Source organism: Alternaria arborescens (genome assembly GCF_004154835.1).
Source record: "Alternaria arborescens strain FERA 675 chromosome Unknown contig_1, whole genome shotgun sequence".
NCBI classification, from domain to species: domain Eukaryota; kingdom Fungi; phylum Ascomycota; class Dothideomycetes; order Pleosporales; family Pleosporaceae; genus Alternaria; species Alternaria arborescens.
In genome coordinates, this window is record NW_021167856.1 from 1,007,707 (window position 1) to 1,021,295 (window position 13,589).

General features: G+C 52.0%; 5 protein-coding genes across 5 annotated transcripts; 2 read left to right on the plus strand and 3 right to left on the minus strand.

Moving 5' to 3' along the window:
- Positions 1 to 2,275: 2,275 nt before the first annotated feature.
- Positions 2,276 to 3,257, plus strand: AA0111_g381 (hypothetical protein; the record flags this gene model as incomplete). The annotated part of the gene is made up of 3 exons (XM_028649737.1): positions 2,276 to 2,394; positions 2,441 to 2,758; positions 2,840 to 3,257. 3 exons carry the CDS (start codon positions 2,276 to 2,278, stop codon positions 3,255 to 3,257), a joined length of 855 nt encoding a protein of 284 aa, XP_028512037.1.
- A 15-nt stretch (positions 3,258 to 3,272) lies between these two features.
- AA0111_g382 (hypothetical protein) lies at positions 3,273 to 4,363 on the minus strand (the record flags this gene model as incomplete). The annotated part of the gene is made up of 2 exons (XM_028649748.1): positions 3,273 to 3,742; positions 3,850 to 4,363. 2 exons carry the CDS (start codon positions 4,361 to 4,363, stop codon positions 3,273 to 3,275), a joined length of 984 nt encoding a protein of 327 aa, XP_028512034.1.
- A 495-nt stretch (positions 4,364 to 4,858) lies between these two features.
- On the minus strand, positions 4,859 to 6,871 carry AA0111_g383 (2-isopropylmalate synthase; the record flags this gene model as incomplete). The annotated part of the gene is made up of 3 exons (XM_028649759.1): positions 4,859 to 5,032; positions 5,083 to 6,660; positions 6,719 to 6,871. 3 exons carry the CDS (start codon positions 6,869 to 6,871, stop codon positions 4,859 to 4,861), a joined length of 1,905 nt encoding a protein of 634 aa, XP_028512035.1.
- A 697-nt stretch (positions 6,872 to 7,568) lies between these two features.
- AA0111_g384 (hypothetical protein) lies at positions 7,569 to 9,322 on the minus strand (the record flags this gene model as incomplete). The annotated part of the gene is made up of 3 exons (XM_028649770.1): positions 7,569 to 8,515; positions 8,563 to 9,155; positions 9,219 to 9,322. The coding sequence occupies 3 exons, from the start codon at positions 9,320 to 9,322 to the stop codon at positions 7,569 to 7,571; spliced, it is 1,644 nt and encodes a 547-aa protein (XP_028512040.1).
- A 1,940-nt stretch (positions 9,323 to 11,262) lies between these two features.
- Positions 11,263 to 12,612, plus strand: AA0111_g385 (hypothetical protein; the record flags this gene model as incomplete). The annotated part of the gene is made up of 1 exon (XM_028649782.1): positions 11,263 to 12,612. The coding sequence occupies one exon, from the start codon at positions 11,263 to 11,265 to the stop codon at positions 12,610 to 12,612; it is 1,350 nt and encodes a 449-aa protein (XP_028512041.1).
- Between the last annotated feature and the right edge of the window lie 977 nt (positions 12,613 to 13,589).

A 13,589-nucleotide genomic window follows, 5' to 3' on the forward strand; every position in this document is an offset into this window, starting at 1 on the left:
GCTGAGCCACAGCACGTTGAGTGGTGGGTTCACCGTGCACGGCAAGCCACAGCCACAGCAAGTGCCGTAAGTACTCCGATTTGTTGATGCATTTGACCTACGTAATCCTCACACTGATGTCACTAAGAACAAGATTGTTTTGTGCTAGGATTGTGAAAACGTCTCACCTCCTTTGGTAGGTGCAACAAGCGTTGAGGCGACACACTTCCTTGTTCTGGATACTGTTCCGAAAGCTGTTCTGCCCATGTCGCCGGAAAGCACCCTTGACCTTGCGGCGCCCGTCGACAGGTGTGGCACGGCTGCTTGCAAAACGTGGTTCCCCACGTTGCAGCGCGTGTCCGCGCCCGTCGCGGAAGCCCCACAGGCAAGGCCAGCGTATCGCTAGACCGTCCTTCAGGTTATTCTATGCTTGGCGTAGACAGCGTTCCGGCCAGTCAAATGCGATGTGAAAAGCTTTGCGAAGCCGAGGTGACCAGAAACCAGGTCAAGGCGGGTGGAAATTTACTTTCAACTGCCGAACCGCTCGTCTAGACCGCAGTGTTGATGACCCTCGCCACCTGAAACTGACAGCTGCCGGATAGCAAGCCCGGATCGGTGCCTTACGAGGCTTTCGACGGGCGTCTCAAAAAAAAGTTGCCATGTTTCTGATGCACGGCAGGCAACGTCGTGGCATCCGCACGAGCGAGCACCAATCTCAGTGGTCTATAACATCTGTTGAGTATGTCGATCTGGCCGTGCACGCCAACAGGGAGACCCGCAAAATGCTTCTACTGCATATACGATTTGGGCCTGCAACTCGGAGTTTTGATCTTTTTATAACCTGTGCGTCGTTGCACATGTCGCGTGGAGCGGGCAACACCATATGTTACATGCGACATGTGCCGTCAAGTATCGATTCAATGCTGTCCTCTCTGGCTGCATAGTCGTGTGTTTCCGCCGCTGAGGAAAACTCGAATGACAGTGGTAAAAGATCTACGAGTCTGATCGCTCGTTGATCATCTATGATTGCGCGGCCCCCTGACGGGTCGGTAGCTTCCGTCAAAGGAAGGCAGCCGATGGGATTTCGAGAAAGGTGACTGGGATGACAGGATGAGTAGCGTGATGCGAAGCCGGTCATCTGCGAGAATGGGCCGAATGCGTCTTGGCGGACCCGAAGTTGAGTTCTGCAACCCGAGTTTGACATGAGATCGGCCCTCCGATAAGGCGCCGTTGGAGGTAGGCTAAAATTTCGCCGATGATCTTTCGCCTGGCGGTTTCGAACTACGACGATCAGCACATGTCAGTCCTAAGTAGGGATTTATGCAGAAAATCTTTCGAGCGCTTGGAGAAAGAGGAAGGCTTGTCGCTGGCGGGCAGATGGAGATGTGCGCGATTCGGAGTCGCGTTGGAGTAGAAGTGGCGACGTGACAACGCGTCCATTTCGCGGCAAAAACTCCAGGTCGGCGAAGAGAGCGAGAACAGCATCCATCGACAGGATGGCCATTTGAAGGATTCACCATGTCGCTCCTGCAATGTCCACAGTTCTCTTGGTGGTGGGGGATGATGTTGGAACAACGTCAAGTTCTTCGCACCTTCCATCCCGCCCTCGGACCACGATGCCGGTGTTGACGTCTACCAGTAAAGATAGGCACAATCCTTCTGCACCTTTCGCTCCTCTGTATCTTCGCTCGAGTGCTGCGTCTCAACAGCTGAGTAGTAATCAATTCTCTTGATACCAAGGCTCGATGTCGTGGCTCTGGGAGACGAGACATGTTCCACACCAGTGTCCGCTATCCGCCTTGTGTGAGGCTTATAGATTGCTGCATATCAAGAGGCGGCAACCTTAACTAAACCTCCAAGCAATGGTCAAGACAGACTTCCTGCTGTGGCGCTCTTCATGGTAGTAGCTTTTGGTCGATTCTGAACCACCTTATAGAAGACTAAGACCACAAGGCATCACATTGTCCTCTATTTAGCTACAGGTCATCGCGCACGTATTCACAATGGTACTTGAGAAACAAGTCCAGCAAATCGTCGACGGTTCTTTCTACGACATGCAGGTGCACACGACCAACTACCCCTCCTACGGGACTTAGCGCAAGGTACAGCCTCGGTACATAACCTGAGCATTGATGCAACTTCAGACAACGACGTCAGCGCCGAGGTCACCACAAGAGCAATAGTAATCCACGATTAATCAACCCTTCAGTTAGCAAAGATATCCATATATGAGCATTTTTGTTGCATGCATCGCTCTGTAACCATATAAGTCCTCAAAACCCCCATCAACACAACCATGGCATCTGCGCAACAAGACGTGCAACTGCACGACTTCTCCAACATCTTTAGCTTGAAAGGCAAAGTCGCAGTCGTGAGCGGCGGGTCGCGAGGCCTTGGTCTGCACGCAGCATCTGGGTATAAACTCTTTTCCGCCTGGTGTCACCTTCCTAATCCTCTCCAGTCTTCTCCAAGCCGGCTGCTCCAAGATATTCATCACCTCACGCAAAGCCGACGCCTGCGACGCTGCCGTTGCAGCCCTCAATGCGCTCCCCAACAAATCTCCTGGCGCCCAGGCCTACTCCATCCCTGCAGATAGCTCTAAGATATCTGAGATCGATCGTTTAGTGAAGGAAGTGAGCAAACATACTGATCACGTGGATATCCTCTTTGCGAATGCAGGAGCTACGTGGGGCAGTACGTTTGAAGAGACCGACGAGAAGAATGGTTGGGATAGAGTCATGGATTTGAATGTAAAGGGCGTCTTCTTTACCATTCAGAAGTGAGTTGTCCCCTTCCCTGTTCACCTCGATATATCGAGAAGACTTGAATTAGAGGATATGAAAGAGTTGACACAATTTAGATTCACACCCTTGCTCACAAAATCTGCAACAATGCAGGACCCCTCGCGCGTCATTGTAACAGGCAGCGTAGCAGGAATCGGTACTGGTTCCCTCGGCGAAACAGGCGCTTGGTCATACGCCGCTTCAAAGGCCGCAGTCCTCCATCTTGCACGTAACCTCGCTGTTGAACTAGGGCCCAGACATATTCTTGTGAATGGAATTGCTCCCGGGTTCTTCATGAGTAAGATGGCGGGCGTCTTGATGGAGAAAGCAGGTGGTGAGGACGCACTGGGAAAGAGTAATCCGAATGGGAGGACGGGAAGGCCAGAAGACATCGCTGCTGCGGTTGTGTATCTGAGTAGTAGGGCTGGTGGTCACGTCAACGGTGATACGATCGTGCTTGATGGTGGCAAGATTCATGGAAGTAACAAGCTGTAGAGGCTATAACAAGCACTAAGCCTCGCCTGAAGGAATACCCATTCCATGCATCCCTCGATATCCACTCTTCTCGGGCTTCTTCCATCCTTTCAACACCTTCTCCTTTACCGTCTCTTTGATTTCATACACCTCGACCCTGATGGGTCGGCATGTGCTCTTCATTCCTTCGTCGTCGTCTCCGTCTTTTTTCTCTTTGCTCCCGCTAACCTCTTCTGCCTGAGTCCAGCCCCAGCGACTCAGGTCTCCACCAGGACATGTGCTCAATGCGCACAATAAGTCCTGCTCGGCGAAGAATGTAAGAAAACTGTCTTTCGTTGCAGGGCTAGCTTCCATGAAGTAACGACCTTGGGAATCTAGTCCGGTAACTTGGAACACATTAAGCACATCGTGCACGTCAAATTCTGTGAGACCGTAGGGAAGAACAGAACGGACAAGGTTGCAGTGACAGTGGTAGTCGTAGGAAGCGCCTGTCAGCACGTTTCCAACTGCAGACATTGTTAGCAAGCTCACCATCACCGATTCGGGCCTATGCAAACAGAACTGGAGAATGTGCAGACGGAAACGCCACTACAACTGTGTTGAGAAAACATACCATAAGGATCACACCTCGTCCCCAGGAGATCATTACACCTTCCACCCCATTTCGTAACCCCACCCCTCTCATCCCTACTCGCTTCCCTTCCACTCCCATTCCCCTTCCCATCACTATCCCTAACCTCACATCCGTCTTCCACAAGCCCACAAAGTGGCCTCATAAACGGCAAACAACTCCACAGCCTATCACCCTGCACCACATGGCTTCCCTGTAGCTGCCTTGTCCTGCTGGCCCAGAACTTCTCCCGGGGATCATGCTGGTTCCAGACGTTCAGATCGCCTACTTGCGGGCCTTCTGGGGTCGAAAGGCGGAATAGGGCGCCCGCAGGTACGGTCCAGGCTTTTCCGCTGCGGGGTGGGACGACAAAATCTTGGGTTTTAGTCAAGTCATTGTCAGGGGACAGACTGCGAAGAGATGTGTAGAGGGCTGTTGGGGGATGAAGGGGGGAATCGACGGAGGTGGGGAAATAGGCTGGGGCTGGAGGGATGTTGGTGCGGTCGTTGGCTGCCATAGTGACGATGAGATGGATATGTTGGAGAGCGATTCGATGTATCGTGCAGGGGTTCACACGTGTATTGATATGGTGATGCGGATCGGAGTGGTAGATGTGGTTCGGTCCGCGATATGTCCCTCATCGGGGTATCTTTACGGAGTAGAACCAACAGGTATCCACTCCTACACATTCATGAGCCGGTGATAAGCGTAGTATCAGAAGGATAGGCCGATGTCGGATGTTTCTTTCCGTTGATTAGAATTGGATATTTGACTCGACAGCTCTATCGTCGAGAGTTCTCACCCAATTACCTGTATGAACATGTATGCTCATGTTCCGTCACATCCTATTAAGCTCTAGATTACATGACGGTGGTTGACTGTACACTTATTCCATTCAACCTATTTAGCACTTTTTGAACACCAATCTCCCAGCTTTTTTAAACCCAAATGCTATATGCGATGTTTATGAAAATAAAGCCTGAACAGTGAAACATAAGAAGACCTATGGAGCTTACACTCCCGCGCTCTTCACATCCGCTTGATCGCCATTAACGGCTGCTTCAAGCTTATCCACTATTGTGCTACCCTCTTTTCGGCTGGGACTTGATTCTGGGCTGGGGATCTCGAGCGTATTCGATCGCTTGGGGCGGAAGGGAATGGGTGTGGTAGGTCTCGATGAAAGGAACTGTGCTGTGTTAGACGAAGAGCTTTACAAGAAGAGTGAGTAGGACTTACTGAGGAAGCAGCACTCAGCATCGCGATGAGAGAAGCTTGAACCACATCCTGGTGAATACCGACACCCCAGACCTTTTGACTGCTTTGTGCAGCTGTGCAACCAATGTAAGTTGCAGCCTTTGCGTCTTTGCTTGTACCGATGGTGTGCTCGTTGTAGTCTACAACGTCAAGGTCGATGCCCAGACTCCTCAGTGCATCGGCCAGCGACGATAGCGCACCAGTACCCGATCCCTGGATCTTGTGTTCCTGGCCGTCAATTTCGATGACACCGTTGAAGATACGGCGCAGATTGCGGCTGCTGGCTGTTCGGCCGTCTTGTGGAGGCAAAGGTGTCTCTGAACGATCGGCCTTGATCTCGTAGTCGACCAGAGAGAAGCGGGGGTTGCGCTTGAGGTGGTAGGCCTCTTCGAAGAGGTTCGTGATCTCGGTAGGCAGGAGTTCGCGGCCGAGCATGTCTGTCTCCTTTTGTACGACCTTGGAGAAGGCAATTTGGAGACCACGGGGAAGGTCGAGTTCCAGCTGGCGTTGAATGATCCAGGCAATTCCGCCCTTTCCACTCTGCGAGTTGACACGGATGATAGCTTCGTATGTGCGGCCAATATCTTGCGGGTCCAGGGGCAGGTATGGGATCTGCCACCGGCTCTCGTTGGTCGCGCCGTTCTTCTTGCGCATCTGGAAGCCCTTCTTGATCGCATCTTGATGTGAGCCACTGAAGGCGCACACGACAAGCTGACCTCCGTATGGTGCGCGGGGATGTATCGGAATCTTGTTGCAGCTCTCAACCATATCGATAATTGACTTCAGATCCGAGAAATCAATCTTTGGATGTATGCCCTGGGTGTACAGGTTCAGGCCCAGCGTAACGAGATCGACGTTTCCGGTGCGCTCTCCATTGCCAAACAGTGTGCCTTCTACTCGGTCTGCGCCCGCCATTTGTGCCAGTTCTGCTGCTGCAACCGCGCATCCTCGGTCGTTATGTGGGTGCAGAGAGACGCAAATCTTCTCCCTCTCGGAAATGTTCTTGCAGAAGTACTCGATCTGGTCGGCGTAGACGTTGGGCGTCGACATCTCTACGGTGGCTGGGAGGTTGAAGATGAGTGGGTTCTCTACACTTGGTTCCCATGCCGCCTTGACAGCCTCGCAGACCTTGATGACGAACTCTGGGGATGAATCTGAGAAGGTCTCTGGTGAGAACTCATATGCCCATTCTGTACCGGCTTGCTCGGGATCATCCTTGGTTATTGATCGCGCGTACTTTGTGCATTCGACCGCCAGGGCAATTGTCTCATCGTCGTTCATCTTGAAGACAATCTGCTGGAAACACGGACTGGTCGCAAGGTACAGGTGGAGGATGGCCTTGCGCGCGCCCTTGAGGGAGTCGACGGTGCGGCGAATGAGCTCTTTGCGGCATGGCGAGAGGACCTGGATCCATACATCGTCTGGTACTATGCCGGGCGTCTGGATGAGGCGTTGTGTGAAGTCGAAGTCAGTTTGCGACGCAGACGGGAATGAGACTTCAATTTCCTTGTAGCCGAGCTTAACCAGCATGTTGAAGTAGTCCCATTTTTGCGCGCCATCCTGAGGTCCGTGTCAATTCCGCGTACTCAAGCGACTACATTGATAGGGTCGTACTTACCATAGGATCTACTAAACTCTGGTTACCATCTCTCAGGTCGGTTGACAGCCATCGTGGTGGCTTTTCAATTGTCTTGCTAGGCCATGTCCTGTCCGGCAGGTTCAACGGCTTGAAAGGTTGGTATTTCTTCCATGGCTCCTTGAGCATCGGCATCTTGTTGGAGATTAGATCAGCGAGTTGCTTGAGGCTCTACTCTGGACAATTGACTATCGTTCTTTGTCTCCAAAAAGATGAAGAGTCAAAAGGATATCTTGCGTGTGTTCACGGCGAGTCAACACTTTCTGAGTATTGGAAAGACGTAGGAGAAGAGCGCGCAGGCCGGGTATTAGTACAGCGAGAGGTATGATTCACCGTATGATTCACAACAAAAGAAAACTTCGGTCGGTGATACTAAGCCTCTAAGCCGGCCACTGGGACTGGCATATGACGATGCGGGGCGCAGAAATTCGCCTGCACGCGCCCTGTGCATTCAATTGCGGGGTCCGATTTCGGGCTGCCTGAACTATTGCAAGCCGACAAATCAACACAGCTGGATTAATTGTTTACGAAGCGTTCGAGGCTCAACACGAAGACACGAAGCATGATGACCGAGGTGCGCATAGAAGTGGTGAATGTTTACAACCGCAAACCTGTTGTTTGTAGGAATTCCTTTTCAGCCTGTGAGTGTGACAGACTGCGGGTATTCCAGGTACATACCCATGGAGAAACGCACACTAATGCAATGGAGCGGATTGCCCGCGACAAGTAGATTTCCATTGACGTACACCACACCAGTTTGTGCTCACCGTTAACACCGTTCACTCAACCGGGAGCCAGCCGATTTGTGGCTAGCCAAGCGCTTCCAGCTCAGCTAGAAGATAGGGACCCTTAGACCGCAGCACTCGACCTCACTACCCTTGACCCCAATAGTGCGCCCAAAGTACAGACTACTAAACTCTTGTACAAAAGCGCGGTCAGCCTCTGACCATGTGTCTAGTCCCATGCGCGACAGGTCGTCTCTATCGACGACCACTGCATCGCTATCATTATCATCCTCTTCCCTCTCGCCCTGGGTATCCTCCTCGATAATCTGCGATAGCGACCGTATGAGTAATGAAGATTGGCGGTGAAAGTAAGCGATGATTGCTGTCTCCAACGACTGCGAGTACGCCGAGAGGTCACCAATCAGCTCACGATCTGTCTCTCGCTCCGCGGTCGTGTATGCATCTCTCTCGCCAGCCGAAGCCCACCACATGTAGCCCATGTATGCGAGCCTTGACCATGTTGTTGGCTCTACCACCGTGTCGTCGTATGCTTCGCTGAAGTCGTCGTCGGCACGCTTGGTATCGACCTCATCTCGGGACAGTAGGGGCGCCGCATCATCGTTCTCTTCGTCGGTATATGGCTCGGGTGACGTTTCCGATCTGTTACGCTGTTTGAAGAGCTCTTTGTGTAGTAGCTTGTAGCGCGCAACGTCCCGCTGGCTGGCCTTGATCAAGCTGCCATCGCTGGTCCGTATCCGTGGCCAGCGTCGCTCTTGTGGCGGCGCGTCATATGCGGGTGGCAGTTCGACAACGATGTCGTACAGTTGTGTCTTTGTGACGATGATCTCATCAGTCGTGCACGCGACCCAGCCCTCTGAAGGCTCAAGGTCAGGTGTGTGTCCGCCGTCTTTGGGGTTGCGAAGACGTTCGAGAAGAGGAATGTCGTGTACGCCGACTGAGAAAAGGGAGGGTAGACGCAGGAGGTTTTCGGTCCCTGGCGCTAACCGTTCGGTGTCGCGGGGCGATATGCTAGAGAGGACAGAGAGGTTATAGACTGGCCCGTTAGCTGAGAGAAGCCCAGGTATGATATCCAAGACGTACCAAACTCGCAAGCAGTCCTGACCGGCGGGATGCCCACAAAGAGAATGCGTTTCCTCAGCAAAGCCGCCTGTTGCAGCCGGAAGACCAATGGCCCGAATATGTCCAGGAAGCGCTGGATCGACAGAGCTGGGTGGTAGTCTGGGAGGCTCTCCTCGTCTTTCATGACGGCACTCACGGTCGAGATTGCGCGCGCTCTGCTGTGACCCTTGGACTCGCCTTCGTCGGAGACATCCCCTTTGCCGTGTCTTGAGACCTGTTCCTGCCAGAATTCTTCCAACGGCGTTACAGCTTCCGGGTCGTCCGCTAGGGTCGCAGCCAGTCTCTCCAAGCGACCAGCAAGCAGCCAACTCCTTCCCAGCCTGCCAAATTTGCCCTCTTTCTGTACTAGTATTCCAACAGAAACGAAGGTGGCATTGCGATCCTCTGCGCTGGCGTCGCCCTTTGCGAACGCGCTGAGTCCAGCATATCCATCATGCGTAAAGTAGACGAGGTCATTTTGCACCGAGTGTAAACCCGAGGGCAGCGATTTGTATTCAACTGAGTTGTCTAAGGTGATGTCCGGTGTCGTTGCGCGTTTCCAAGCAATGGTGTAGCTGTAGCTGGTCAGCGCCTAGCTCCGCGATGGTACTCTACCTGTCCAGTGTCGCATGACGTACCCAACTTTCTTGTCGAATTTGATGAGGAACAACGCTTCAACCCGAGGCGCATCCTCATTGTGAGAGTCTACATTAGTTGTGCTCGACTCAGTCGAGGCCGACATGGTGGTTGAGGGTTGGTGGAAGGCTAACAGCTGCTGAGCAGGCGGCCGTTGGTGATGCAACAGTCGCTAGGAACGCGTCGCTTAGCCTCGTCCGTCATCCCTGAGGTCTCCAGAACTTCTCCCAACACTTCCTACGCCATCCCAATTTCGAGAACCCAGAACCTTGTCAGTGCTTGATGGTACATTGCGCATTAGATGACGGAATCTCACGATGCAGAACCGCAGTGGGGTTGAGATATTGCGGTTCTGCCGGCGGTCGCACGCTTGCAAATTTACACGGGAAGAGTCGGACACGCTGACAATGGTCTCCTAGTTCCTCCATGTCAGAAATAGTTCATATCGTGAATTGAACCGTCGCATTTACGAAATAGCGTTACAGGTTACTACATTGCTGCTCTGAAGCCTACCCGACTGCTCTCGATCAACAAGTCGGATGCGCATTCCGGAATTTGTAGCCTGTTACAAGAGCGACTATGTGAAAAGCCTGGCCTAGGACAGCACAGATATGATGTATCTGGTGAGAGTGGCCCCATATATCGAATGAGCCGGGGCTGAGTCGCTCTGGTAGTCTTCCAACGAAGCAAGAAACTCCAAACAATAAGACCAATCCTTCAGTAAGATACCACTGAGCGCCGATTTCTTCACATGCACGACTCCATCCAAGTTTGCCAATGCCGTGGAAAATTGGAAGCATGGCTGTGATCGCAAGCACACTAAAAGTACCACCACGAAGCGTCCTCATCTTGTTTCCACCACCGCCAGTATCGAACAGTACAACAGCAGCAGCGACAGCAGCGCCTCCATTGAGGCACCAGTATACGCGTTGGGCTATGGGATCACAGCGAGCAGCATAATAAGTGGCCGATGACCCCCCACCCAGAGCGAGGAGACATATGCCGAAGATGTCGAAACGGCCCCAGCGATGGTGAATGCTGTAAGAATGACTCCGTAGTGTGTGAAACGTCGTACTGAGCCCGAAGCACAGAGCTGCCGCGCTTAAGGAGATGCCAAAGGCAAACTTGTCGCCAGTGGTGAGATTGAGTCTGCTCGAGATAGCAGATCTGTGCAAGGTGATGCCAGCCCCAACAAATGCAGCACTGCCCAGAAGATGAGTCCAGATGTTCATCGTTTCCATATGAAGGCAACGCCAGAGACGAAAGGATCTCTTGTATGAATGAGTTGGCATGGGATGTCCGCTGATGATGAAGTCATTATCTTGGAGCCATCCTGGGATATCGTCTTTTGTTCCTATCATAGGCCAATACGGTTCGGCATCTTTCTTGTTGTGTAGTATTGGGGAGTCGCTGGAACCCGACGATGTGGAAGCTGGTGAGAGTATTGCATCCTTGACCATGTTAACAGCTTCAATGTGTTGCGATTCCAGAGTTGGAGTTGGAGTTCGGGCAGTCATGGCATTATGAAGGGGACATGCGTCTTGGACGTGGTGTCAGCTACAGGCAACAATCGTGCGATGAGAACATGTGGGGTCGAAAACTTAACTCGCTTGGGCCTGATGTGTTTCGGTAACCTTCGCGCCTGCCAACCGGCGCTATATGATGCGTGTTCGTTGGCTCGGTTAAGCTTCAGTTCATCTCCGTGTCGTATCATCGCGCCACGGTTATCGCTGTGAAGCGCATTTGGTATCACATGGGAGTACGAGTACAAGTTTGTTCTACCCAGGCAATGCACTTTGCCTTCCTTCGCTCGGAAAACTGGAAGAAAAGCGACAGTGACAGGGTACGCTTCAGCGACCTGATCCGCATTCTTCATATCTGAGACACGTGGTGATGGTGACCGAGCTGTAAAGGATGTCACCGCCCCTAAGGGAAGCGCTGCAGCCACAAGCCCCCTGCATGTACCCTTTTTTGTTATGATCATATTGACCACATACATGTACTAGCATGTACCGTCTAGGAGAGCTGATTCAGTCTACATCAATCATGACCAACAACGCTGTAACTATCGTACACTCGACTGTATCAGGGTGGGTGTCTACCCCAGACAGTAGAGGTACGATGGATATCATCTGGTCCTCTTTTCTGACCATCTTTCTCTGTACATGGACAGCTGTCTGTCTCAACATTCCTCATCCAAACGACTCAAAGCGCGACATCTTCATCCGCAAAGCGAAATGGATGTTCTGGGCCATAGTCGGGCCTGAAATCGTCCTTGCCGTCGCTATCGGACAGTACGCATCCGCTCGACGATCGAAGAAACGATTCCATCGCCTCGGTTGCAAAAATTGGACGATTCGACATGGCTTCTTTGCGGACATGGGAGGTATTCTGCTTCAGCCAAAGGAGAGCTCTCCGTTCGTTGTCAATGGTCGGCAGTTAGCATACCTTGTTGAGAAGGAGTACATTAAGTGCCCTGATATAACGGCTGAAGAGATATGGGACAAGTCCAAAGCCGATACTTTGGCGAAGCTCATCACTTTGGTCCAGGCTAGCTGGTTGGTGATTCAGCTGTTGGGTCGGGCAGCACTGCGTCTCTCTACTACGACCTTAGAGTTATCAGCTGGAGCTATCGTGTTCTGCACGTTCGGAACTTTCTTCTGTTGGCTGCACAAGCCAGCTGATGTACAGAGAGGCATTGTGGTTACCACGGATGTTACAACTGCCCAAATCCTGATTGACGCTGGTCCCGTTGCTGCAGCACCATATCGACATACTCCTCTCGACTTCGTTGCGAGAGAGTCTTTCACTTGCAGCTACGACGTTATGGGCTTTGTCAATCGTCGTTGGGATCATCCGGAGCGGCCACTGAGAAAGTTCCCGAACGATCGTTTTCCCGACATCTGCACATTCGAGAAATTTGCGCTATTTTGCTTGACCTCAGCGTACGCTGCTTCACACATGATCGCGTGGAATTTCTCGTTTCCGACACAAACAGAGCTTCTGCTGTGGCGTATATCTAGTTCGCTGTTTACAGGAGTCACTGTATTTTTCTGGATTTTCGAGACGTGTGCGGCTCGACAGCGATTTGGACGCTGGGACAAATACCTTATCTGGCTTCGACTGAAGAAGAACCCAGATGCGTTACAGGCAGACGAAGAAACCGTCAAAGTTCCCACGCGCCAGGATACGATCAATCGTCTGGACGCTTTCGAACAAGAGCAACGCAAAGCTAAGCTCATATTGATGTGGGAACTCGCGCTTCTTGCTCCTGTTGTGCTTCTGTACTCCGCCGCGAGAGGTTACATGATAGTGGAAGTCTTCGTGAGTCTTAGAGAAGTACCAGTTGGAGTGTACAAAACGTTTGAGGTAGCAGAACTGATCCCTCATTGGTAATGAAGACCTTTGCATAAAAACCTGTTCAAGTCTTAGAGTAGTACGGTATAATCTTTCATGCATAATGAGGGTGATGAATTTTGATACAGTTCAGATATTCGTATGATACCGGCCCTTCAGTGGTGAGACTGCAGTCGAGCTATCATGCTGTGGCGGCTGTCGTGAGTGGTTGAACCTTGGGTAATTATCGTATTTATGACAGACGTACTTACACGCATGGCCAATTTCGGATCGCTTCTTGCTTGTGATGCGCATAGATCTTGGTACGAAAAGTCATTAGCACAAAAATAAGGTACGGGTATCAGAATAGGATAGCATTTGCAAACCTTCGTAAGGGTTGTTTTGTTGCGTGCAGCAGCGCTCGACCATAACCCCACACCAGCCTAGGCGCGACTTCGGCCGTTCTTCTAGCAGGAGGCACCACCCTGTAGAGAGCATGCCTGTTGAACGCATCCTTCGATGTAGCCGTAATCCGAACAGCTCCACACAGGGTCTGTGGTTGACGCGAATGATGATGCTGGGATAGTAGATGACTGACGTCATGTGGCTGGCGCGCTAGCTCCTGGCAGCCACAGGTCTGAGTTGTGCGTGCCTCACTTGTCACGCACCCTCACGAGCCTTGCGTTGCCACACCCGTCCATATTACTATGACTGGTCTATCCGCGCATAGTCATTATGTCTGAGTAGATCGTTGCCCAAGCTTTCGCGCTAGTTGTCTATTCGAGGCGTCGTAATGTCCTCCTATCGGGACTTAGCGCCACGTCTACAAGATGTGCCTGCCGTCGCGCCTGGCAACAGTAGAGCGGGATCTGTTAACAGGACCCCCTCGAGAGTGGCGGCAGCTTGCACCACATGCCGCGCGCGGAGAACCAAGGTCTTTCACCCAATTTGTTACTAAGGCTGACAAGGTTTCTCTAGAACGGAAGCTAATCTCAAACAGTGTGACGGCGAGAGACCAGCCTGTCGTTCCTGCGTCG